This window comes from Sciurus carolinensis, chromosome X, assembly GCF_902686445.1.
Source record: "Sciurus carolinensis chromosome X, mSciCar1.2, whole genome shotgun sequence".
NCBI classification, from domain to species: domain Eukaryota; kingdom Metazoa; phylum Chordata; class Mammalia; order Rodentia; family Sciuridae; genus Sciurus; species Sciurus carolinensis.
In genome coordinates this window covers 55757320-55783209 of record NC_062232.1, presented here as the reverse complement: position 1 = coordinate 55783209, position 25890 = coordinate 55757320, and the positions used below count along the sequence as shown (strand labels likewise).

Here is a 25890-nt window from a genome sequence, read left to right as displayed (position 1 = left end):
ATCCTGATAATTGCAGTGACACTGTGATATTATGTCAACCTCAGAAGCATGAAAAGTCAAGCAAAGGAGTTAATCTCTTAATTTTTATTTCATCCAATAAGATGGAAATGAAGGTTTTTCAGTTTCCTGGCTTCCCCAACATTATTTATCCTCATTACTGCTGTATATTATTTTTCTTAATTGCATTCCCTTAAAACCATCACTAATTCAGAATTGTTCTGCTAACTGAGCAGACTATTTTGGTCTTCTGAATTCCTATCAGACAATCCTTCAGGTTTTCTGGTTCACATGTACCTAATAACTGAACACAATGCTCTTCTCTTTTACAGGAACAGGTGATATATCTGATGTTGGCCTAGGGAAAGGACGGTACTACAGTGTAAATGTGCCCCTTCAGGATGGCATACAGGATGAGAAGTACTACCACATCTGTGAGAGGTATGGCAGGACCATCAAACCAGGAGCAAGAGGATTATAATTCTGTGGGGTAAAATGAACCCTCATCTTGCAGAATTCTGTTTTTTCTAGAAACAGTTTGAAAAACAAAAACATTATATGTCCACATAGCTTTTAGACACTATTTCTTATGCTTATTTCATCAGGTAGCCATCCCCTATTAGGGAGGGCCAAGTGGTTGGATCAGAGCCTTGCTCCAGCTTTGATCTTACCTGCTTCCTGGTATGATTAAGACCATTCCAAAAGAAAAAAATATTTAGACTGTCTTGGAGAATCCTTTTTCTGTTACTTTCTCAGCTAAAGAAATCTGCATGTGTGTGATTTCATTAGCCTGGTAGTATATATCTCCATTTTCTCTTATGGAAACCTCTGCTTCTTCTCTCTACAGAATATTAGTTGGCTATAATTCTTCATTGTGCATTCTTGAGTTCTATCTACTGTGTTAAAATTGGAATAAGAAATTGGTGTGTATATTTGCAGTGCCAGCTATCAAACCCAGAGCCTTGTGCATGCTAAGCACATGCTGTACCACTGAGCTATTCCCCCAGTAAGAAATCTGTTCTTTCACCCTATAGTTAAGGATTAAATTACAGATACTTGTCGGCAGACAGTTTGGTGTGTAGACCTCTGGAGTTGACAAGTCCTATGGAAAGGGAAAGGGGGAAAACTAAACTTATATTCATAAAAATTGAGATTGGTCAGGCACAAATTCACTGCTGACAATGGCAACAGAGAAAGTAAGTCTGGCTGGAAATGAGCCAGTCTACATTTCTGAAGGTTTGAAGGTTTCTGGGGATTGAGGTACTCTTGATCCCACCCTCCTTGGCTCACATTTCTCCCAACCTCTGGTGGAAAACAGGGACTTCCCAAAGGAGCCTGCTTGCACTGGCCGTCATCACTGGCAGTTGTATAAACAAAGTAGAACTATTAAAAATAAAAACTGTATGCTTCAAAGGTTTCTCTTAGCTCAAGAGCTTTGGCCAGTCAAGTCATCACTCAGTCATTCAGCCACACTAGCTTCTTCATGATTTTGATCATGTCCCCTGGCTACCTTTGTATTGTTAGACTGAAAAACAAAATTTTTTTAGACTTTTTTTTTTTGAGCCTACCATTGATGGTTTAATTGCCCTTCTTCATTCCCCTGAGGCTCTATCCTGTCCTTGAGATGTACAGATCAGAGCGACTATTTAACTTGACCAAAGGAGATGTCCTGTGGTTCTATGTGAAAGGAAAATTATTTTGTTTGTCTTTTAATACCCTTATTAACAGTGCCAAACATTTTGTTGCCCCCCACATTTTTGCCATAGCAGGAAGGTACGTTGTTCTCTTTAGTGTACTGTCCACAGCATTTCCTAGAGCTCTTTCCTGGGTCTTAATTGAAAGGTCATCACCTATCATTCTGCAAGTATAATTTGTAATATCTGGCCCTCCCTAAATATATCACCTTACATGTACCCCTATTCAACCTCATATGCCAATCATGAACCCTCCTGAGATCTTCCTTTATCCCCCATCAGCTTGGCATTTTCACTGCCAGCAAAAGCTGAGTATTATCTGCAGACTTGAGGATTTCCCAGTGCCCACCCCCCAAGTCTACTAGTTATCCTCCTTCAGTCAAAAAAAAAGTCTGTTTCTTTCCTATAGTTTTTTTTAGATACACCATTTTCTACTACATGATTAAAAAATTTAAATCCCATGGTAATTCATGTTTAAAAATAGTCTTAGTATCAAACTTAATTAGAAGCATTTTAAAAGTAAATTTAGCCCCAAAGAAAAGATCCGGAAAAGATTATACATGATTTCCCTTTTCAGAAACCATTTTGCCACCCGCATCCCAGTAGATTGATGGCTTTTGTGTACAGGAGGCTAGCATTTATTAAAGATTCTTCCAGCTTGCCTACTAGAGAACCAGACACTCATCAGTTTATAGATCCCAGGGCCCTTTTGCCTGCAGAGTCACACTGGCAATTCACACAGTGATCACCCAGAATAACAGGTTCCAGGTTTTCATTAGAGGTACAATAATTGTTTCCTTTGATTTCCTTCAGAAGTCAAGTCTGGTCAGGGCATGATGTGAAGGCACCTCTGATTCCAGGGGTGCCAGGAAGGCTTCCTGGTCCAAACATCCCTCCCATCTGTTGGACTAATACCTGAAATTCCTTTAACAGGAAACAGACATTGGTTCTACAGTTAGAAATAGACCTTAAAATGAAAACTTGGCCCAACCTCTCCTCCTCACCACCACATTGCCATAGGCATATAGTTTCACAGCCAATTTGCAAAGGGGTAGAGCATGAACTGCCTGAGTATTCAGAAGAGCAGGAATTAGGTAGCAGAGCACTAGAGGAAAAGTGGCACAAACAAAACAAAATCATCTTTGCCAACTAAATAGTTTTACCAATCTGGTAATTATCTCACTCCAAATTATGCTTTTGACTCCTTTCAATGTGTCTTGGAAATGGAGTCTGATCAAACTGCCTCCCTCAAAAGACATATTAGATATAGGAATGACTCGTTATTTTATAAAAGTCATTCAGTTTATCTATTATTTTATTTTCATCCCTTTTGTTCTATGATCCCACTGGTTCTGTGGCTCATTCTTTAACAGTTAGATAGGAAGGAACTCTTATCACTGGTTCACTCACAGATACTCTGATTTTTGTCACTCAATTTCTAGTTTGTTCCTGAGCTGCCTCTCCCTGTGGGATTCTCTTAAATTGTTTTTCCTTCCTTTCCTCGTCTTTCTTTTCTTCCGATTTCCTTCTTTCTACCTTCCTTCCTTCCTTCTTACTTTTCTCTCCCTTCATTCCTTTTTAAACAAGGTGGTTCTTCCTCTGGTGTAGCCTTTCTTACTTTGCCAACTAGTCAGGCAGAAACTTAATGGTTTTATTTTAAGATTGAACACCCCCCCTTTTATTTTGAAAAATGACTTAAAGTTGCTTTTTGTAATAGACTGGATATGGAATTTTTAATTTGTTCTATTTAGTTATAAATGATGGTAGAATGCATGTTGACACACCATACTTAAATGGAGTATAACTTCTCATTCTTCTGGTTGTACCTGATGTAGAGTTACACTGGTTGTGTAATCATATTTGCAATTAGGGTAATAATGTCCAATCCATTCTACTTTCCTTTCTACCCCCAAACCCACTTCCCTCCTTTCACTCCCCTCTGTCTAATCCAAAGTACCTCTCTTCTTCCCTAGCTCCTTCATGGTGAATTAGCATCCACATATCAAAGAAAACATTGTGCCTTTGTTTTTGGGTGATGGGCTTGTTTCACTTAGCATGATATTCTCCAGCTTCATTCACTTATCTGCAAAAGCATAATTTCATTCTTCTTTAAAGCTGAGTAATATTCCATTGTGTATATGTACCACATTTTCTTTATCCATTTATCTGTTGAAGGGCATCTAGGTTGGTTCCATAGTTTGGCTATTGTGAGTTGTGTTGCTATAAACTTCAATATAACTGTGTCAATGTAGTGTGCTGATTTTAAGTCCTTTGAGTATAAACCCAGGAGTGGGATAACTGGACCAAATGGTGGTTCCAGTCCAAGTTTTCTGAGGAATCTCCATACTGCTTTCCATAATGGTTGCACCATTTTTACATGAACATTTTCTAGCACTACCAAAAACCTTGGGTTCCATTTTATGTAAATAACAATCTTTGTAGTTAGACCTTCCTAGGTCATTCTATACTGTTAGAAACAATGATTCCCATACGCTTCATATAATTTGTATGGTAGCAACTAGAGTCAGTGTAACAGTACTGTACTGTTTTAACTAGCATAAAGTCCTATCAACATAACTCTAGTAAATGCACCTCATCCTTCAAATGGAAGCTTATGGCTCCAATATAGAGATGATAGAAATATATTATAATCTGGATTTATTTTTTTGGATTTATTTATTTGCTTATTTTTTGTAGTTGTACATGGACAGCATACATTTATTTTATTTGTTTATTTTTACGTGGTGCTAAGCATTGTACCCAGTGCCTCACACATGCTAGACAAGTGCTCTGCCACTGAGCTATAGCCCCATCCCCTATAATCTGGATTAATATGAAAGCTTACCAACCCCATCCCACCCTGGGGTCATACATACATATAGGTGTATGTATGTTTGGTGGGAGAGGGAAGGTGTTCTGACAAGGGAAGGGTTTGCTAGTTCCCAAGCTTTGTCATCTAAAAGAGAAAATGCCCTGGGTTCCATCTTCAGCAGTGTGAAAGAAACAAGGAACTGCTGCCTATGTTTAACCTGTTTACTTTCAGAACTGTGTTTGAATGCAATGTGAGATTGTCTTAATTTTTTCTCATCTACTACCTAAAATGCTGTGTTGATTTTTCAGAACATTTACACTCAAGGATTTGTAAGAAAGAGTGACAATAACAAGTCCTTCTTTGTTGTTGGTTTGAGGGAGTTTTTGATAAATAGTAGGGTAACACTCTGAAACCACAAATCCTGCAGGATGACCCAGATACTTGCCCACTGTGAACTCCATGACACATACCAAGTTCGAATGAAGAAATTCAGAGTTGTGTTAATACTTCTTAGTTTGTATCCTATCCATCATTTTACAGCACTAACAGCCAGAAAGCAATCTTTACTAAATATCTGATTATTAGTATATGTCTTATAGGAAAACTAGGTGTACGGTACTTACGTATGGATGCATACATTGAAGTTGACAGTTCAGTGTTTTGAAAAAAATCACATTTTATTAAGAATATTAAACTATTCAACTTTGTAAGATAATAAGTACAGACACTGCATAAATATTTTACCAAAAGGAAGACACATTGTTAAATAGATTTCTCAATGAATAGGACTTCTGAAAGATTCTATTAAACTGGAGTTCTCATTCTGTAACAGTCTTTATATCCACATATACAAAACTTTGCTAATAAGTGCTACCAACCTGATCAGAGAAATAACCTTATTCTAGTGAACTCAGGTTCATAATACTAGTCATTAAAATATGAATCTCCCTGGATTGTCCTTCATCTGTTTACCTTGAATCTTAGGGCTTATGTTATATAACTCAAAATTGAAAGACATATTTTGTCCCCATCAAAGATCATTGACCTAAAGAAAAATTCAATCAGAGATCTCATAAGTTAAAAAAAAAAACTTAATCTTTTGCCTCTTTTATTTTATGAGAGAAATATTATACGCTTCTATTTTATTTTTTGCAGTGCTAGGGCACAAATTAAACATTTTAAAATACCCCTTTGACTGCATTTCTTAAACATTAGTTCTACTTTTAATGGGCTAGCCACAGTAGTCGACCCAAAAAGAACTTGTTTTCTAGGACAACAGCAGGGTCATTAAAGACATAGCTCTTTTAAAATAAGGTTTCTTTCTTGAGTGAAATCTCTTTGTCCATCTATATTGAGACCCACTCACATTCAACAAGGACGAGAAAAAAACATAGCACTAATAAACTTAATATGGTACCTTCATAGTATACATTTATTGTATAAGAATTTTTCTCAGACTCTGACAATGCCTTTGGAATACAAGTCAATAGTGTTTTAAGCATAGAATCAGTTCCTGTGCGTCTGGAGCCAAAATTCACCTCTCCAAAGCCACTCTGACCTTCCTACAAAACAGTCAAGCAGCTGACATCATCTCACAGGGTTTTAAAAACATTAATTAACAAGAAGAAAAAGGAAGGCAAGAGGAGGAGTTACTAGGCTACATAGTTTACTGTGTACCTGGTGCTGCCCTTAATATTTAACATGCTTTCCTATTCAGGTGTGTATCTTTAAACATTTTTAAAACTATTTTATTCATTCATTCTGCAAAAATGTATTGAATGTCTACTTTATGACAGGCACTGTGCTAGGCACTGGTGGCAGTAAACAAGAGATGAGGCTTCTGCACCCTGGACACTAGCTTCTAAAGGAAGGAAATTGCACTCAAATTTTACACCTCTTCTCTTAGTCTTTGTAACAATCTACATTCTGTAATGTCTCCAGAAGTAGGTATAATTATTCTCATTTTACAAATGAGAAAATTAGAGAAAAAATTGACTTGCTTAGAGTCAAACACCTAGGAAACAGTGAAGACAGAGTTTGAATCCCTGTCTACTTCTTAACCATTGACTACATTGTCTCCAAAGTATCATGTGGAAGTATGAAATTTCATTGTTACAAAGAAAAATACCACCGCCAATACTTCTTGGAAATTTTTATCTCAGGGATTGCAGAAAAGCCCCTAAAAAAGAAAGAAGCCATTTAGCTTTATGCAAATAAACCACATGATCTATAATATACACAATCTATTGGGTGTGTTTGTGAAACTGCAATTTAGATTTTTGCCAAAAATAAGAATCTCTTAATCCTCAGGAATTAATTTGTAATATTATGGGCAGAAAATAAGAATAAATATTGCCTGAATTTACTTCTTAGGTTTTTAATTCCTAATTAAAGTTTGGAAATAGGGAGATTCTGTAAATCCTTTTTTCCCTTCATTTTCAAAGGAAAAAGTCCTGACTTCCTGTTTTAGAAGGTGAACAGTGTCACATGTCATTTTATAGAGATCTTCTCGTGGAATTACATTCTTTTCATGTGGTTTTTTTAAGGCTAGTATTGCTAAAGATTTTTAACTCTGCATTTCTGCAACTATAGGCAAAATTTATACCACCTCTCAGTCCTGGCAGAAAGCCATATGTGCGTATAGGATAGAGATTCTCCGTCCATGCTATAAGCTGTTCAGCCAATACCGATTGAATAAAATGAGAACCAAGGGACATCACTAAAGGACATTTAAGGGAAATGTTTCCTTTCACTATTGACTTTTAATGTTAATATTTAAAGAAGAGATGTTTTAATGATGATAGGTTTTTCTTTCATTATAATGATAAGTCATCTAGAAATTATCTTCCACTTGGGACTTCAGAGTCCTTATCATTCAGTTTTAGAAGCAGTAGATCTTCAGAAAGGGAACCCAACAATTATACTCCCGTGGATTAAACCTAGGGCCTTGCACATGCTAGGCAAGCACTCTAACCCTGAGTTGTATTATATCCCCCACCCCCTTACTTTCACCTTCATCCCCATTTTCATTACAATCAGAGAGCTGGCAGAATTTCTTTACACAATCATTCTACCACTCTTCATTTGTGTCACAGTTGTACTACCTCTATAATCACTAGCTCACTTTGGCCCAATGATGAAGGCAAAGGAAGTAGCCAATTCATTCTGTAAGCCTTGCATCAGGAACTTAGCCCTCTGTAAGTAAGGTATTTGTAATAAATGCTTTTGTTCTATTTGATAAATGTCTATCCTGCCTCTCCTTGTAGTGTGGCAGTTGTAAAATTACCTATTGTTTCTAGAAAATAGATGACTCAGACACTAATTAAATTCACTGCTAATGTTAGCCACAGGTGGAAATGAGGCCAAAGTGGGCTATTCATTTATTCTTCCTAGTTTGATGTGTCTTTTAAGATATCGAATTCAAAAAGGCATTAAGTACCTAGGAATGTAGGATAATTTGGAGGGAGGGATATTGTGCTTCATTATCTGAGTTTTCCTCAACTCTCAGCCAGTGAGCTCACCCTGCCAGTCCCCAGGACTTGTTTAGGGTTGTAGTGAGTACTGGTATTTTCCTTCACCTAGTCCTTAGGGATTTAAGTCCAGGGTTAGAGGAACAGCGCCTATTTTCTCCTCCTTTCCCTTTCATCTGAGGTCTTTCATGACCAGTTCCTGAGCTCTCCATAACACCCCCTGACACACACACACATACCAAGTGAAGAAGTTTTCATAGATAGTATTTTTTTTCTGTTTAAGTCAAGGAGGACAATGTTCTGGAATTCTGGGGGTTTGTTGTGTCACTCTGATGTGTATTTTCCCTCCTCTCTTCTTAGTGCTGACTGATCTCTGCCCCCTGGAGAAAGTGACCTGATTCTTTGGCAGCAGTTTAATATGTTCTGATGCTAGAACATGTACTGAAACTATCCAGAGGCAGGAAGACCTTGTCTTAAATGGAAAGCTTGAGAATCACACCCTTCAATGTAGATTTGCTCTGAAAAGAATTCCAAACTTAACTTTATCTTTGCTTAATAGTATGTTTCTAACATCAAAATTCCTTACTCCTCTCAGTTGCTGTCTACCAGGTATTTCCTACCCCTGTCCCAATCCTCCCCATCCCATATTTTGTAGTCACTACTCTGTCCCTTCAGTCCAGCCTAGAAAAATTACTGTTTAGACTGTGCTGTAATATGTTATGGCTTTGAATGACTGTGCCTGACATTGCCATACACCTAGCAGCTGCCAGGACTGATGAGCTGCCTCACTGTGTTCTGTTGACATGGATTGTACAGAGATTTAGTTAAATCCTGTATCCACCACCTGATGAAAAAGCCTGATGGTAAGTTTGACTGGACTTTTGTCTGTATTTACTGTTACCCGTTGTCGTATCAAGAAAGAGCCATACCCATTGGCTCTTAAAGCAGGACTAAAGAAAATATCTCTGCAAAAAGAAAAAAAGTCATCTCAAATAACTGGCTAACAAGTTAACAAGTGAAAGAGGAAGTGTGCCAGGGACTAAAGGCAGTGTTTGCCTAGAGATGATGCAAGCGCAGTTGAGTAGTGAGCTAGAGATGGAAGGGTTTGTGTGTGCCAGCCCCATGCAGGACAATTCTGAAGAAGGGGAGGGAGGGGAAAGTGGGTGTGGAGGGCATCTTAAATGTATTAAGGATGAAGTAGAAAAATATCTATCCTATTTAAATATAGGCAAGCCTCACTAACTCAGCCTAATTAGAAGAAAGCCAGACTGAATCACAGAATATTTTTAAATGCATTTTTATTACTTTCAAGAATTGGACATGCTAGTAATTCAAAATAGACTAACAGCATAGTACAGCACCTCAGGGAAGGGGCTTTAAGAATCATTTGTAATTAGCATATCAATTATTTGTATGTAAGTGGATGTGCACAAAGTGCATAAAAAGTTTATTCTCCTAAGTAGGACAAACATTCCCCAGTGCAATCCTGTTTACACTATTAATTTGCTTAGCCAGCCCTTTTTGTGCCAAGATAGATGTATGTAAGAAATGCTTATTTCCTCAGGGAAGAATGAATCGCTTCCCTGTGTTTAGTCCAGTAACTAAGAAGCTGAGCGCCACTTGATTGGTTTGGGATTTCCAGGATATGGAGTTTTGAATTTGCATACAGACTAGAGAGATTTCATATGGAGAAGATCTGGCAGCCATTGCCAGAGACCCAGTTTCCCCATCTGGATTTCATCGAAGTGATCTGGATTTCATCAAGCAACAGGACACTGATCCTAAATGATCCACCAGACACTCTAACATAGACATGTTTAAAATACATCCTGCCCCAGAAAAATAACTGTTAAAATATGATGAGTTGGAGTTACTCTATGTGCAGTACTTAAAAGTAATAAAAATGCATTTCTTTTTAAGTCCCACAAAAACCATGCAATATCAAGTTAATGATGAAAATCAATCCCCAAACTCTTTCTTGCACACCTCATTGTGTGACGGCATTGCAGAGATTTCCAATCATCTGGGAAAGGATATTATATTTTGATGAGCTACGCCAGGTGCTAACTATATGGCAGGATTTCGGCTTTGAATCTTAGGGAGGCCCTCCTGGGTAAAGAAGGGTGAGGGAAGGGCCAGGGGCATGTGTATTGTTAACAAATCATTATTGTCCACCTATGTTTGAAAAGCAGAGCAATTGAATTGAAAAAGAAGAAGTATCAGTTATATAGGGAGGAGAGAAAATATGATTAGGAAATGAGAACCAGAAATATAGGCCTATATTTCTACTCACATGTATTAAACTGTACTCTAGGTAAATTGTGAATTCTTCAAGGCTTTAGAGAGTAAAAATTAAGTGCAGAGAGCATAAGCACAAGCAGTAAATATACACACAAATGTTGTAACTACAGTTTGGAATGACTCCAGCTCTCCCCTTTCCCCCAAGGGCATCACTATCCAGGGTCTGCAAAGGCCAAATAGCTGTTTGGCTTCCAATCTGATTTTTTGCCTAAGAAATCAGAGACGTCGGTTTCAATTTTAATAATATATTCTTCCAACTTCTATATAACAGAAAGGCACTTGTGTTTTTGCCCCTTCTTAAAGTGAATTTTGTGTTTGGTGAAAGGTATTAGATTGGCAGCACTGGAAAATGAATTACTGTATTCCCAGAACAGGTATAACCGGGCAGTGACACTATGAAATTTCTCTGTGCCTTTGGGGACCATTAGAGTACTATTCAGGAAGTCACTGCTATGGTGTGCTGTGCTGAACTCAACAGTATCCTAGTGGCTGAAAGAATTAACATAGCACTCGAAGGGCCTGACTTAAGGCCATTCATTTATTCAGTCGAAGTTATGGAGTGCTTACCACGTGCCTGGTGCTCAGAGAAGACTTTCACAAATGCTATATCATTTAATCCTCGCAATAACCCCATGGGGAGAATGTTATTCTTGTTTGATAGAGAAGGAAACTGAGGTTCAGAGAAGTGAAGTGATTTGTCCAAGTTGCTGTGTAAACCCAGGGTCCAAGTTTGTCTGACTCCCCATGGTCAGCGTTCCCCCAGAACTGGGTGCTGTGGAGGTCACAAAGGGAGAGAGATGAGACATAAACTCAATGATGTGACACAAAGCTGAATGTAATCTGCACCATGGGCTGGCCTGGTGGTTGCAGACCAGTGAAATTACCCACCCCAGATCACACAAAGGGCCATTAACACAGCTAGCCTTAAGACTCCTATTCTTTGAGTCTTCTTCCATTTTGTTCTGTTTGTTAGCTTAGCTCTCAGACCAGCCTGCCTCTCCGCCCACCCCACCCCCTGCCCAGATAATATACACTCTGCTTGCTGGGGCTTCTGGCCTTTCAAAATGAAAAGAGCCAAAGAGCATTGGGATTTAGTGACGATAGCATTGGATTCGAATTAGAATTAGTGTTCTAATTCTAGCTCTGACGATTCACTCCAGGCCACTGGTAAGGTTCTTTAATTCAGGATGACTCACTTTCCCTTGTGTGAATGAAAATGGTTTACTTCTAAGAGGTATAGCAAAAGATAAGTAATAATACGCTAAAAATAGTGTGCAGCCCCTTCTGTTGCCAAGGTGACATATAATTGATGAGTAGAATTACTTACTACAAGGCATGTTCTAAAGAAATGCCAATTTGAATCTATGTTTCTATATAATGGACTCAGCAATGGGAGAAAAGATGCCCCTTTAAAATGTTAAGAAACTACATCTTGAAAAGTCAAACAACAAAAGGGATGCAAGGTTGTTTGTTGGTTGATAGGTGGGTAGGTGGGTTTGGGGGTTTAAGGTTTTTTTTATTGTATATGTTTGGGTGCTTTATTTCAGATGTTAGCAAAACCAGTTTAGCTTGTCTGATGCTAAGAGCAGAAAAAGGAACTTATAGGAAATGAAATGTCTTCTGGATCTGTCCAAGAGGCACCCATGGCCCCGAGTGAAATGACACATCATCCTCACTGCAGGGAGCCCCCCTCCAATTCCCTGCCTCCCAGAAAAATTTGTAATAGATATTCAGGAATCACTGAGGCATTTACCATATGCTATGTCCCCTGGCAGGTTGAGTTGTTACAGAATGAGTCAGCAGCAGTACCTGAGTTGAGATAGGATTGAGGGTATTTAGGGAAAAAAAATCCCTATGCAAAATTAACTGGCTCCCATTTGGGACTGATTAGTGATACTTTGGGTCCTTAACACAACCCCCCTCTGATTCCCATCAAATGCTGCAATAGGTTTAAATTTTATGTTTTTGGAAGGGGTTTTGCTGCTGGCAATTACTTTGCTCAGGCTTACTTGGGGAGCTCAAAAAGCATTAGTACCAAATATTTCTCTCTGCTCTCCCTCTGCATCCTACCCTTCTTGGCTTTTCAACTTTTGAGTTTCTCCTTTCTTTCATCTCTATTGAGGAAGTCTCTAGAGGGTGCTAAGACTGCTGGTTGGAAAGCATGAAGATGCAAAGCTGGCCCATGCTGGAATGCAAGCTAGAAAGTGAGAGAGTACCTGCTCCCAGCATCAGAGGTCTGGCTAGAGAGACAAGTTAGGATTGCCATTCCCCCACCAGCAGCACTGATTAAGGCTGCTATAAATATCACGCTGGCATCCCATTGCCCTGGGATGAGTCTTTCAGAATTTTTTTTTCTATTGCGGATTGAACCCAAGGGTGCTCTGCCACTGAGCTACATCTACTGCCCCCTTTTCTAAAATTTTGAATAGACTTTTACTAAATTGCTAAGGCTGGCCTCAAATTTGAGATACCCCTGCCTCAGCCTCAGTCGCTGGGATTACAGCAGTGTGTCACTGCACCCAGTTTAGTATTTAAATTATATTTTTGAAAAAAGCGCACACACATATCCATCCCTTTGTATTAGAGGGGAAAATGGCACCAGTGAACGATCTCAAGAGCACACAGCAAAAGTTGTGGTCCACCCTGCTGGACTAGAAGACAAGAGAATATCTCTGTGATTTCGTTTGGGGTTTTTTCTCTTACCTAAAAGCACCATGAATGTCGTCACCCCTGGCTCTTATCCTTCTCAGTCACCAACCCCCTCCCCCAAATCAAGGCCTGAAGGAGCAGCTGCCTGGCTTCTCTTCCTCATTTGCATAGCCTCCCTGGAAAACCAGACTGCTGAAGACTGAGGGATCAGGTTTCTCATCAAGAAAACTGCATTTCAAATGAATGTCTTGTGTGTTTATGGGGAAGTTTAACTAATGTAGTGTAATGAGATGCTTGTCCTCCTCCTCCTTTCTGGGGAAGAGATTTTATGCTTTCACAAAACCTAAAATTAATGATTTGCAGTATAACAAACAGTACTGTTAACAGTGGTTAGGGAAACTTTCCCAAAAGCAATCTGGAGTGGTATTTCATTCACTTATTCACTTAATGACTATTTATTGAATGCCTGCTATGTGTAAAGTATTGATTCTACCCTCAAGGAAGTTGGTGGAAACTTTAAAATGATAGACAGATTTAGAGATTGATTTTCATATTCACACACATTTGAATAAAATGAAAAATACAAAGTTGTAAGAACCATAAGATTTAGGATGCTGTGGGCATTCAAAGGGAGTAAAAACTTCAGAGAAAGGCTTAATTGAGGAGGTAACATTTGATCTGGGTTCTAAAGGGTACCTAATTATGGTATCTTTATGCAGTGTGTGAATATGTATGCACGTTTATAAAATCTGGGTCAAGTTTGAATACACAGAAATTGTAAGGAAGGATGTTCTACACAGAGGGTATGGTAAGATCAAAGTCAGGAGAGTCTGAGCTATGTACAAAGAATAGCAGCGGTTTAGTTTGGCTGGACTGTAAAGTGCATGAGAGGGAGAAGTTGCAAAGGTTGGAAAAGAGGGTGGGAACCACCTCATGGAGGAGCTGGAATTCTAAGCCATGAAAATTTGTGCTATATTCTGTAAGCATGAGGGGAGCCAGTGAAGATTTCAGAATGAGGGAATAATAAATAAGATCAGAGCTTGCTTGAGAAGATTAACACTGAAAAAAATAATGACATTGGTGGCCGCTGTTTTGTGAAATAATGCTAATGAAGTGGCTGGCAAAGGACCTGATGCACAGTGGCTCAGGAAGTCAGGGAAGCAGGTAGATTTGTAGTGGTTTAGAGGATGCACTCTGACACCATGTGGTGCTGTACAGATGATTTCTCCTCTCCTTCTTCTTCTTCTTCTTCTTCTTCTTCTTGTTCTTGTTCTTCTTCTTCTTCTTCTTCTTCTTCTTCTTCTTCTTCTTCTCCTCCTCCTCCTCCTCCTCCTCCTCCTCCTCCTCCTTCTTCTTCTTCTTTGGTACCAGGGATTTAACCCAGGGGTGCTTAACCACTGAGCCACATCCCCAACCCTTTTTAATATCTAATTTAGAAACAAGGTGTTGCTAAGTTGCTTAGGGCCTTGCTAAGTTGCTGAAACTGGCTTTGAACTTATGATACTCTTTCCTCAGCCTCCTGAGCCACTGGGATTACAGGCATGTGCCACCATACCCAGCTTGCTGTATAGATTTCTTATTCTCTTACTGCTGCAGTTTCCCCATCTGTAAAATAGGATTAATGATAATACCTATCTTATAAATTGTTATAAGGGTTAAATGTGCCAGTACATATTAAGTAACATAGAATAGTGCTCTGCTTTAAATGAAGTGCTCACCAAATATTAGTGGCTATTTTTATCATTTTCTTTCACAGAAGAGAGGAATTTGAGTTACTCTATGAAGAATGACTATAATAGACTTGTAGAAAGGTAACATTCTCTCATACTTACAAGTATGACAGAAGGCCTACTTGTAAAAAAAAAGGTAAGGTGAGTGAGGTGAACAATGGAGAGTTCAGTTTGCCTATAGAATAATATAGGCAAGGGGTTATTAAAAACATAAGATTTAAAAATAGAGGCCAGAGTCAATTCATGAAGTATTTTGGATCATAGCCTAATAATTTTAAGTGATATCTAAAGACAATTGTGAAGGGGCATGAAGCATTTTGAGTAAGGAAGTGACTTGATCAAAACTATCCCTAAGTAAGATTAATCTGATGGTAGTGTGTGTGATGGATTGGAGAGGGAAGACACTTGAGGTAGGGAAACTAAATAGGAAGCTAAATAGGAAGCTATTGGTGTAATCCACAAAGAAGGTCATAAAGGCTAGATTTGAGTACTGCAGTGGGAGTGGAGAGGAGGGAATGGGAGAGAGAAAGAGATGTGAAAGACTGTTAATTGAAGAGGACTCTGGGTTAGGGAAGAATCATAAAGGACTGTGTTATGGTTTAGATGTGGCATCCCACAAAAGCTTGCATTGTGTGAGACAATGCAAGAAGATTTGGAGGAGAAATGACTAGGTTATAGTCTTGACCTGATCAGTGAAAAATTAAGCCCTGATGGTATTAACTGAGTGGTAACTGGAGGGAGGTGGGTGTGGCTGGAGGAAGTGGTTCATTGGGAGCCTGGCTATGAGGTATATATTTTGTATCTGGAGTGTGGAGTCTCTCTCTGATTCTTGATCATCATGTGAGCTGTTTCCCACTGCCACCCTCTTCCATCATGATGTTCTGTCTTACCTCAAGCCCCAAGAAATGGAATCTGCTGTCTATGGATTGAGACCTCTGAAACCATGAGCCCTCAAATAAACTTTGCCTCCTCCACAGTTGTTCTGGTCAGGTATTTTAGTCACAGCAGCAAAACAACTGACTAAAACAGGCGGTAAAATTTTGAATATGAGTGACTGAAAGAATGGATATCATTAACAGAGATAGTGAATAGAAGAGGTAAGATGACAGGTTTAGCATGGTTGAAATGGAGCTGGAAATCACAGCTGACTTCTCTGCACGAATTGACAGGCTGATCCTAAAATTTATATGAAAATTCAAACCAGAATAGCCAATCAATCTTGAAAAGAAGGACAAAGATGGAAAACTCACGTTTGCTAACTTCAAAACTTACTACAAAGCTATAGTAATCAAGACAGTATGGTGCTGGCATAAGGACAGACATATAGATCAGAGTTCAGAGACAAAAAATAGATTCCCACATTTGCAATCAACTGATTTTATACAAAGGGGCCAAGATCAATTAGTGGGGCAAGAGACAATCTTTTAAACAAATGGCTCTGGGACAACTGGATATCAGCATGCAAAAGAATGTTAGACCCTTAAATCATACCATATACAAAAGTTAACTTAGATCAAAGATATAAATAAAAGAGCTAAATACTATTAAACTCTTAGAAAAAACACAGATGTAAATTTTCATGACTTTGGGTTAGGTAATAGTCTCTTAAATATGACACCAAAATCAAGCAACAAAAGAAAAAATAAGTAAAATGGATTTTGTCAAAATTGAAAACTTTTGGGCTTCAAAGGACATTATCAAGAATGTGCAAAGATAACCCAGAGAATGGGATAAATATTTGCGAATCATAGGTTTGATAATATACTTGTATCTAGAATATATCAAGAACTCTTACAACTCAATATTAAAAAGAACCCAGTTTAAAAGTGGGCAAATGATTAAAATAGATACTGTTTTAAAGTAGATATGCAGATGACCAATAAGAACAAGAAATGATACTCAACTTCTTTAGTCATCAGGAAAATGCAAATCAAGACTACAATGAAGAAAGGGAGTGTAACTCAGTGGTAAAGCACTTGTCTAACATATAGGAGGCCCTGGGTTCAATTCCCAGGGAGCCACGGTGGTACCACTTCACACCCACTACAATGGCTATAATTAATTCAAAACAAAACTGAAAATAAGTGTTGGCGAGGACGAGAAATTTGAACACTCAATCATTGCTGATGGGAAAGTAAAATGGTATAGCCACTATGGAAATCAGCCTGGCAGTTGCTCAAAAGATTAAACATAGCTACTCTGGAGGCTGAGGCAGGAGGATCCCAAGTTTCAGGCCAGCCTGGACAACTTAACATGACCCTGTCTTATAATAAAAATGGTTGGGAATGTAGCTCAGTAGTAGAGCACTTGACTAGCATGTGCAAGGCCCTAGGATCAATCTCCAGTACTGCCAAAAACAATTAAAAAAAATAGGCTAGTGGACTTAGGAAGTAGGAAAAAGACTAGGGAATAGGAGTTATTATGAGAATAAAGAGCAAGTGCAATAAGAGACATGGAAAGATAAAAACCGTAAGCAGAGAAAGTAGTTCAGAGTCCAGGGTCTTAGAAGTAAAGCAATTCCAAGTGTTTCCATATTGGACCCTGAAGTGTGACCATGCTTGGGAATAACTAAAGTGAAGTGCAGTTGGAAAGGTAAAGAAACTGTGATATGAGAAGATTAGGACAGTCCCTGGAGAAAGAGCAGGTCTCTTTCATTACATAGAATAAACCCATTTTTCAACCTCATGCTTGGCATATGGTAACCAATGAACTAGCATTTGTTGGATGGATGGATGAATGAGTGAATTAATATTATAGCACTTATCATAATTGATAGTTTTCCTGTTTTCTTCCCCTACTGGACCATAAACCCCTTGGATTTGGTTTATTTCTGTATCTCTGGTCTCCAGCATAGGGAACTTTAGGTGCTGGAATCAAAGTTTTAGTGAGTGAATGAATACTGAACAGCAGAGAACCATGACAAGGAAAGAGAAAGAAAAAAATTATGAACCAGGTGCTAAAATCTTCAAGGGAGCTGGAAGAATACATTGTGGGTCTATAGATAAGAACTTTGACAGTATTTGAATAGTATGAGCAAATGACATTGACTTCAAAAGAGAAGAGATTGATAACTGGATTTGAAAGTGGCCATTTCTCTCTTCTTCTCCTGGCAGTTCTGTAGAAAGGGGCACAGTATGTTTTCTCCTTTGACCCTCCTCTCCTCCCCTCCCCTGTCACCTAGCCTTCTCAATTTTTTCTATATCTACCTTGCCTTGCTTCCTGTTGTTCTCATGCTAGAATGCTTCAGTAGTATTTTCGCCAATTCCTCTGCTTCCATACTTTCTCTCTCTGGCCTTACAAGCAACAGCAAAAAGTCAGAGTTCCTAATTATCATTTCAGAAACATCAGTACTTATACTTCTCCAGGGGTTCCCATTTGGTTGTCAAATCAAATGAAAACAGCAGTCTTGAATTTATGATTGTCCACCACCCAGCCCTCTGTAAGCTGTCCTCACTACCAGTTGCTTTGAAGTTTCCTTTATATACTAAGTGTCCTAACTTTTTCTAAGCTTCTAATTACCCTTTTCTCTACCCATCCAGAGTCTGATTCATCAGAACTCCTTGAGGACTCATTTTCCTTACCTAGCTATAATTAAAATGACTTTCCTGAAACACCTCCCTTCCTTTATCCTTTCCTCTCTCCTAATTACCAAACAGTCATAAACATCATAGGTGTATCCTTTTCTCATGTGTCACTCTGTATGATTCTATTATAAATTCAATCATGGAAGTTTATCTTCCAAATCCATCTCTTCCTCTTCATCCATTCATCCACCTGGATGGTTGCAAAATCCCTGACCAACCTGTAGAGTACCCTACCCTAGAGCTCAGTAATCTTTAAATAGAAATTTAATCATGCCCCAACACACATGCATGCACCTATACACATACATGCACATGCAATGTTTGAGACATTTCATACCTTTTAGATAAAAATCCAAACTCGTAATACCTACCCACCCACATTTACTTCACTAGCCTGATCCTTCACTCTCTGTTCCCTCCCTGCCTGCATGTTTCTGCACACACACTTCTTCTCTGAACATCATCCCCTGCTATTAATCCCACAACCATCCCTATGTCCTACTCCACAAACTTTACCCGAAGTGCCTATAAACTTCTCGTGTGTTTGTTCTTTTGTGTGCGGTTGCTGAGGATGGAACTGAGGGCCTTGTACATGGTAGGAAAACACTCTACCACTGATCCTGCACCCCAAGCTCTTCTCCTTTGCTTTTTAAAAAACCTTTCATTAGAGAAGCCAGGAAAAGTGGCACAGACCTGTAATCCCAGGAAATTGGAAGGCTGAGACAAGAGTTCCAAGTTCAAGACCAGTCTCAGAAACTTAGTAAGACCCTGTCTCAAAATAAAAATTAAAAGGGCTGGGAATGTAGCTCAGTGGTAAAGTACCCCTGGATTGAATACCCAGTACCAAATTGAAAAAAAATTATTGGAAAATAATCACAAATTCATGAGGCTGCAAATAAATGTACAAGGAAGTCACAAGTATTCCTCCTCCAGCTTCCTCCAGTGTTGACATCTTGCAAAATTATAGAATAGCATCACAACCAAAAGGTTGATTTGGGTACAACCTATAGATTGTATTCAGATTTCACCAGTTTATGTGTGCATGTGCATGTGTATGTGTGTATGTTTCCATGTGATTTTATAACATGTGTAGCCTTTTATAACCACAACGACAATCAAGATACAAAACTATACCCTCACCACAAGGCTCTCTCATGCTGTATCTTTATAGTCACACCATCCCTAACCCCTCCTATCCACTAATCTGATCCTCATCTCTATAAGTTATTATTTTACAATATCATATAGGTGGAATTGTGCAGTGTATGTTCTTTTGAGATTGACCTTACTCACCCAGCATAATTACCTTTAATTCTATTCATTTTATTTGTGTATCAGTAGTTTGTTTCTTCTTATTGATGAGCAATATTCCTCTGGTACGGATGTACTACTTTGTTTAACCATTTATCCATTGAAGTACATCTGGGTTATTCCGATTTGGGGCTATTACAAGTAAAGATGTACATTCATGTACAAGTTCCTACATGAAAATAAATCTTAATTTCTCTGGAATAAATTGCCCAAGAGTGCAATGCTGGCTTGTATGGCAAGTCTATTTTTAGTTTTGACAGGAACTGCTAAAGTATTTTCCAGAGTGACTATACCATTTTACATTCCCACCAGCAAGATATGTGTGATCTATTTTCTCCACATCCTCACCAGGAATTGTTGTTATCACTCTATTTCATTCTAACCATGTTGAGTTGGCTCATTGTAGTACTTCTCATCCTTTTGGACCTAAGTCAAGAGTTACCTCTGCAGAGCCTCTTCTAGCATCGTCTAGAAAAGTTGAGTACTCTCTCCTCCATGCCATCTCTGACACTTCATTTATTCTTGTGTTTTAATTATTTATTGCCGTAGTCTGTGTCTTCCCTTCTATCCTGGGCTACAGGAAGATAGAACCTGTGCCATATTCATCCTGATTCCTGCAGCATCTGGTACAGTTACATGCTGGGCACATAGTGGACCCTCATTATGAGGAAAAGAATGAATGAAAAGAATGGTAGTCTTGCTTGCCTCCCCTTTCTCCCCCTTTGCTGGAAACCTTTTTAGAACAGACATCACGCCTTCCTCTGTGTCTCCCAGAAGCAGCTAATAGGGTGCTCTGTTTGTGTAGATGTTCAATAAATGTTGTCTAAACTATTCAGGTGGCTTATCTTCCCTCTGCACCCAGGAGATAAGCACATGAAAGAGAGAATAAGCCCAAGTATCCTTGTATTAAGGATCATATGTCATAATTTTTATAATATTCTTATAATCTCTACCATCACTCAATATTTGTCTGTGTGGATGAGAAATCAAAACAAAACAGTGCTTTGAGTCAAAGACTGCCTCTGTTGCTGAACCCTAGTCAATAGTTTCAATGCCCTGGGTATGAATTGGGAAAGACAGCATTTTATATCCCTGAATTCCTTTTTCTGTTTCAGAAGGATCTGGGATTTTTCTGGGTTTTCTGCACTGGTGTGATTTGACATGTTGATTATGAGAGGGTCATTGACCTCAACATTTTTGATCACTTTTTGACTCTGTATTTTCTCAACTCTGAAGTATGTTAATTTGCACTTGTTTATGTGTCTCTGTAAGAGTTCCTCAGGCCCTTGAGGACTGGTATATGTTTTGTCTGGAAAGTAGATTGTAAGCCCCTTGAGAGCAAGGACCTTATGACTCCTAGGAATGCATTCTGGACATTGTCAGTGTTCAATTAATGATTATATTGGAAGCCTGACTAAGGTCACCTATCACATTGACATCTTTCTTTTCATCTATAAGACTTCTCACTGTTGAAAAAAGCAGGTAGGCTGATTCTATATCATTGAATGATTCCACCCAAAATTATGCTCGGTATTACCCACAGCAACTTGTTCATTTAGGGTGCTTTCAGATTTATAATTTTAGATCAGTTGTTATAGTTCCCTTCTTTATAATACCCTGGTTACATATGCATTGGGGAGGACTGCATTTCATTACCCTCAAGTCCTTTTGCATAATAAAAAGTAAGTGATACCATCTAGGCTTTCAAAGCTTATACTTTTTGCCCCCAGCCCCCACTAAGAATTAGGTGATTGACTCCAAGTGGGATTGCCATCTTAAATTACCAGAAAGAATCCTTAATATTCAATGTATATGTTTTATTTATCCAGACTTTAAAATGGAATAAATGTACTGTGTGTTATGGTTGTTGAAGTGTTATTAATATGAATATTTCAAGGAAGTCTGAGTTCTAAAACAGAAGGGCAACTTTGTTCCTTGGTGGAAAAAATTGGAGGTAGGATATTATTTTGTAAGTCAGGTTTTAAAAAAGTGCAATTCACATTTACTCTGATTCATCCTTTCTAGGTAGAAATTTCAGTGAAATTGACAGGTTATGTTCCCTTTTCCTCAGATGTTAGCTGATTAGACTATGACTCCAATTTGCCTCCCCGCCACCACCACTAGCCCCTGGACCAAACCCATCTATAGTTTTCTGATATTTTGTATCTTTTCTCTTTCCTGCAGTATACTAAAGGAGGTATACCAAGCCTTTAATCCCAAAGCAGTGGTCTTACAGCTGGGAGCTGATACAATAGCTGGGGATCCCATGTGCTCCTTTAACATGACTCCAGTGGGAATTGGCAAGTGTCTCAAGTACATCCTTCAGTGGCAATTGGCTACACTCATTTTAGGAGGAGGTGAGTACAAAGGAACGTCACCCTGAGAATTCATAGCCTTTCTCCCACATTTTGTCTGTTGGCACAGAAGAAAATTTGGCCTTATTAGATAATATCAACCTGCCTATGACCCCAAAGCTGGAGTCAATGAACTCTGCCACCTCCACAGTTCAGCATAAGGAAATACTCTGACACAGTTCTCCTCAGCTTGACCTGTGCATTGACTCCTTGTCACACTGGAGTCTGTTTTAATTCCAAATATCCTTTGGTTAAAGACTACCTCAGGAGCTGGGGTATGGTTTAATGGTAGAGAACTTGCCTAGCATGTGCAAGGACCTGGTTCCATCCCCAGTATTACTCACACCAAATAAAAGAAAGAGAAGGAGAAGAAGAAAAACATGCACATTACTATAGATCATAAAAAGAGGGTGTTAACACCCCAATAGACTTTGATCCATCTTTTTTCAGTGTAGTCTTTAATTCTCAGCTCTAGTAATCATATTTTGGAAACAATGCTGAAATTCTAACTCTACTCATATATCAGTATTAATCATGTGCATTAGTTATCTAAGGTGCATGCAAGAATGACTCCCCAAAAAACAGTTTGAGGACTGGGGATGTGGCCAGTGGCAGAGTGTTTGACTAGCATGTGTGAGACCCTGAGTTCAATGCCCAGTATTGAAAAAAATGGTTTTGTTATAATGAAGCAAAACTGAGACATCCAGAATCTCTCAGGCATTCTTGTCTTTCATATGTATTTACATAATAATATAATATTTAACCAGAAGGTAGGTGGGTCTCTTCAATAGAAGCATTTATACATTTGAAAAAGGAAGCTTTTACAGTCTTAACCACCTTTGAGGATGCCTTGCTTAGGACCTTCTATCTACCTACCTGGCACAATCTTTATTTCACTGGATGAATAGAGTGGTATGCAAAAATAATATGATCATACAAATTGAGCTTAAAATATATATAATGGAGGAGTTAATACTTGGTTGTTTTGTCAATCTTTTATAAAAACCAAATTAGGGGAAATCCTGAGGAGGCCTTATGTAAATGAGTGAGCATTCAACACAAATACACAAACCTGGTCCTTTGGCAGCCTGAAACCCAAGAGGGATCAAAATTAAAGGACTTACAAGAGACATCCTCTTATGAAATGCTGGCAAGAAATATATTAACTTCAACTCAAGAAAAAGATAAAATTGATAAGCCCTGCATGATATATTACTTTCCTTGATGGCACTAAGGATGGTGATTATGATACAGGTACAGCAAGGGAGAATAAAAGACCTTTCTGCAACATACATCTGTGAGAAATTTTTGTCCGAGGCTACAGCCTCCACTATTAGCATTCTCTAAAGCCCTTTTGCTTTCTCATCCCACAGTTTGGGCTTTTGAATATGTAAGTATAACTCTTCTTATGTAATATGTATATTCCTGAGAATGTCTGTGCATAAATTGAATCTTTGCAAATCACATCATACTATACGCATATCAGAGACACCTTATTACTTAAGCAAAGCTTATAGGACTCTTTTTTAAAATTAAATAGCCACGCCAAATAAGTCTCTTATAAATTCAGATTTTTTTCCAAGTCAATGCTGTTTAAAGTAATAACCATAATATTTAACTGAAATTCTCATTTTTTTAATACTGGGGATTGAACCCACAGGTACTCTACCACTGAACTATATCCCAGCTCTTTTTTTAAATTTTTTTTTTTTAGTTGTAGGTTGACATGATACCTTTATTGTATTTTGTTTATTTATTTATTTATTTATTTATTTATTATGTGTTGCTGAGGATAGAATGCAGTGCCTCACACATGCTAGGCAAATGCTCCACCACTGAGCTACAATCCCAGTTCCCCTCTTTTTATTTTTTATTTTGAGACAGGGTTTCATAAGTTGCTTAGACTGGCCTTGTACGCACAATCTTCCTGACTTGGCCTCCCAAGTAATTGAGATTACAGGCATGCACCACCTCACCTGGCTTCAGTTCTTATTAACACATAGACAATTTGTAGAGACAGCCACACCTCAAACTTCAGTGGACCCAGTTGAAGCCTTAATGACATACTCCAGAATTCCCAACATCCTAGCCCTTTCAAATGCTACCATTTGGCTTAAGAAAAGGGTGACCATATGTCCCAGTTCATATATGTTATTTCAGTGTAATGATTTAATAGTGTCCTCTTTTGCTCTTAAAAGTATATCATTTTGGATGATAATTTATATGGTCACCCTACCTAAAATAGACCAGATGCTATTTCCTTTAGGCTGCATTGGGGTTAGGCAATCATTCCATTTTACCCTTATGCTCTTGGAATTTAGCTAAAGGCCAATGTTCTAATGCTTGCATGGCAGAGCACATCTATTCAGCACAAAAATATGCTGATTATTAGCCAGTGTAATATGGCTGCTGGGTGACTGTGACAGGACCTGACGAGATGGGTCAGAGCATCAATCAACAGTCCCTTCCTCATCTCACTGTCTTTGATCTCTGCCACCAGGCTTGTGTTTTGTGGTGAAAAGGAATGCTGATATTAAAAGAAGGAAGTCTGTTTCTGTCAGCACTTTCCTTTTCTCTTTCCTGGATGGTTTTAGGGCAAGATCTGCCAATAGCTTTAAAATACAGATCACATTCAACAGTTATTTTATAGAATTTTTGTAAAATCCATCACAGAAACCTTCTCATTGTGTAGGTCACCTCTAGGGATCTCAGTCTTGCCAATGTCTCTTGATGGAATGTAGCAACTTGGATTCCTCAGGTTCTCATTTGTTGGGAGATAAGAGTACCTTTAATCTTTTTTGTTCTTGGAATTCCCAAATCTACACTGTGCATGATCTGACTGGTCCCCCAAAGTCTGCCCACCGGGTGGTTTACGGTTATCATATAAGGATGTTTAGGTGAAATTCTGCAAATTGGAGTTGTCTTTTGAGATCTTTTATTAAAACATTTTTCTCTCCTTCCTTACCCCCTTCCCTCTCCTGCTGTTGTGTGACTATTCTTTCCTAACTTCACAATTCTTGATGGAGACAGGAGGCTATAACCTTGCCAACACAGCTCGTTGCTGGACATACTTGACCGGGGTCATCCTAGGGAAAACACTATCCTCTGAGATCCCAGATCATGAGGTAAGTAAGGCTCTGACAAGTTCTCTCTTCTTTAAGGGGAAGAGCTGAGTCATTCCACCTAATCAAAATCACGTCCTCACCACTCAATACCGTTTTGTTGAGAGACACTTCAATAACAATAACACACTGTCTTGGCAGAATAGTGGACTCTTGTTCCAAAATATCCAAGACCTTCTGCCTTTTTTTTTTTTACAAAAGATCTCAAAGGCCAACCAACTTTAATTTCTCAATTAATTACAGAGACTGTGGGAAGGGGTCACCTGTTCACACAAAGAACTCTTTGGAAGATGTGTATATTTTCATCCCCTAGCCTCAAAAAGAAGGGACAAGTTTATAAACGTGAAAGCTAGGTTTTCATTTATTTTTTAGAGGTGCCATAGGTGGTATGTAGCATATGTTCCTTGGTGGTAATCCTGGTCTCTCAATTAATGTAAAATTCAAGAAACACATAATCACAGTCAGGTCTGTCGTTTTTCCAGCTATTAGTGGCATACAGAGTTTGGGGCAGGACCATCCAAAATGTGAAATGTGTCATTTGAGCCCTTGCTATTTCCTTTAGTCATATGAAATGGACTTCACAAAGCAAAGGTGTCTGTTATAGTTTTCCCAAAGCAAGGTAATGGAAAGCTGTCTGGGACCTGTGCATGTGCTGATAATCACTAATCCAAAGGTGCACCTTTTCTGTTCCCACACCACCCCACCCCTGGCAGGAAGCATGTTATCACAGATCAGGATGTAGCTACAGACCTTAGACTGTGTGACTTTAAATACCAAACTAACACATGCAGCCCCACCTTCTCAAGCTATTTCCCAAGGATGAGGGATGGCGCTTTGGTTATAATGTTAGGATTTCTGCCAGATGC

At 38.7% G+C, this 25890-nt stretch overlaps 1 protein-coding gene across 3 annotated transcripts in view; it reads left to right on the top strand.

Moving 5' to 3' along the window:
* Positions 1–25890, top strand: part of Hdac8 (histone deacetylase 8) — a 222296-nt gene that overhangs the window by 75369 nt on the left and 121037 nt on the right. For all 3 annotated transcript variants that reach the window (XM_047536457.1, XM_047536456.1, XM_047536458.1), the window contains exons 7-9: positions 330–438; positions 21733–21905; positions 24933–25027. In XM_047536457.1, coding sequence (XP_047392413.1) covers positions 330–438; positions 21733–21905; positions 24933–25027 — 377 coding nt within the window. The remainder of the gene's footprint in view (positions 1–329; positions 439–21732; positions 21906–24932; positions 25028–25890) is intronic.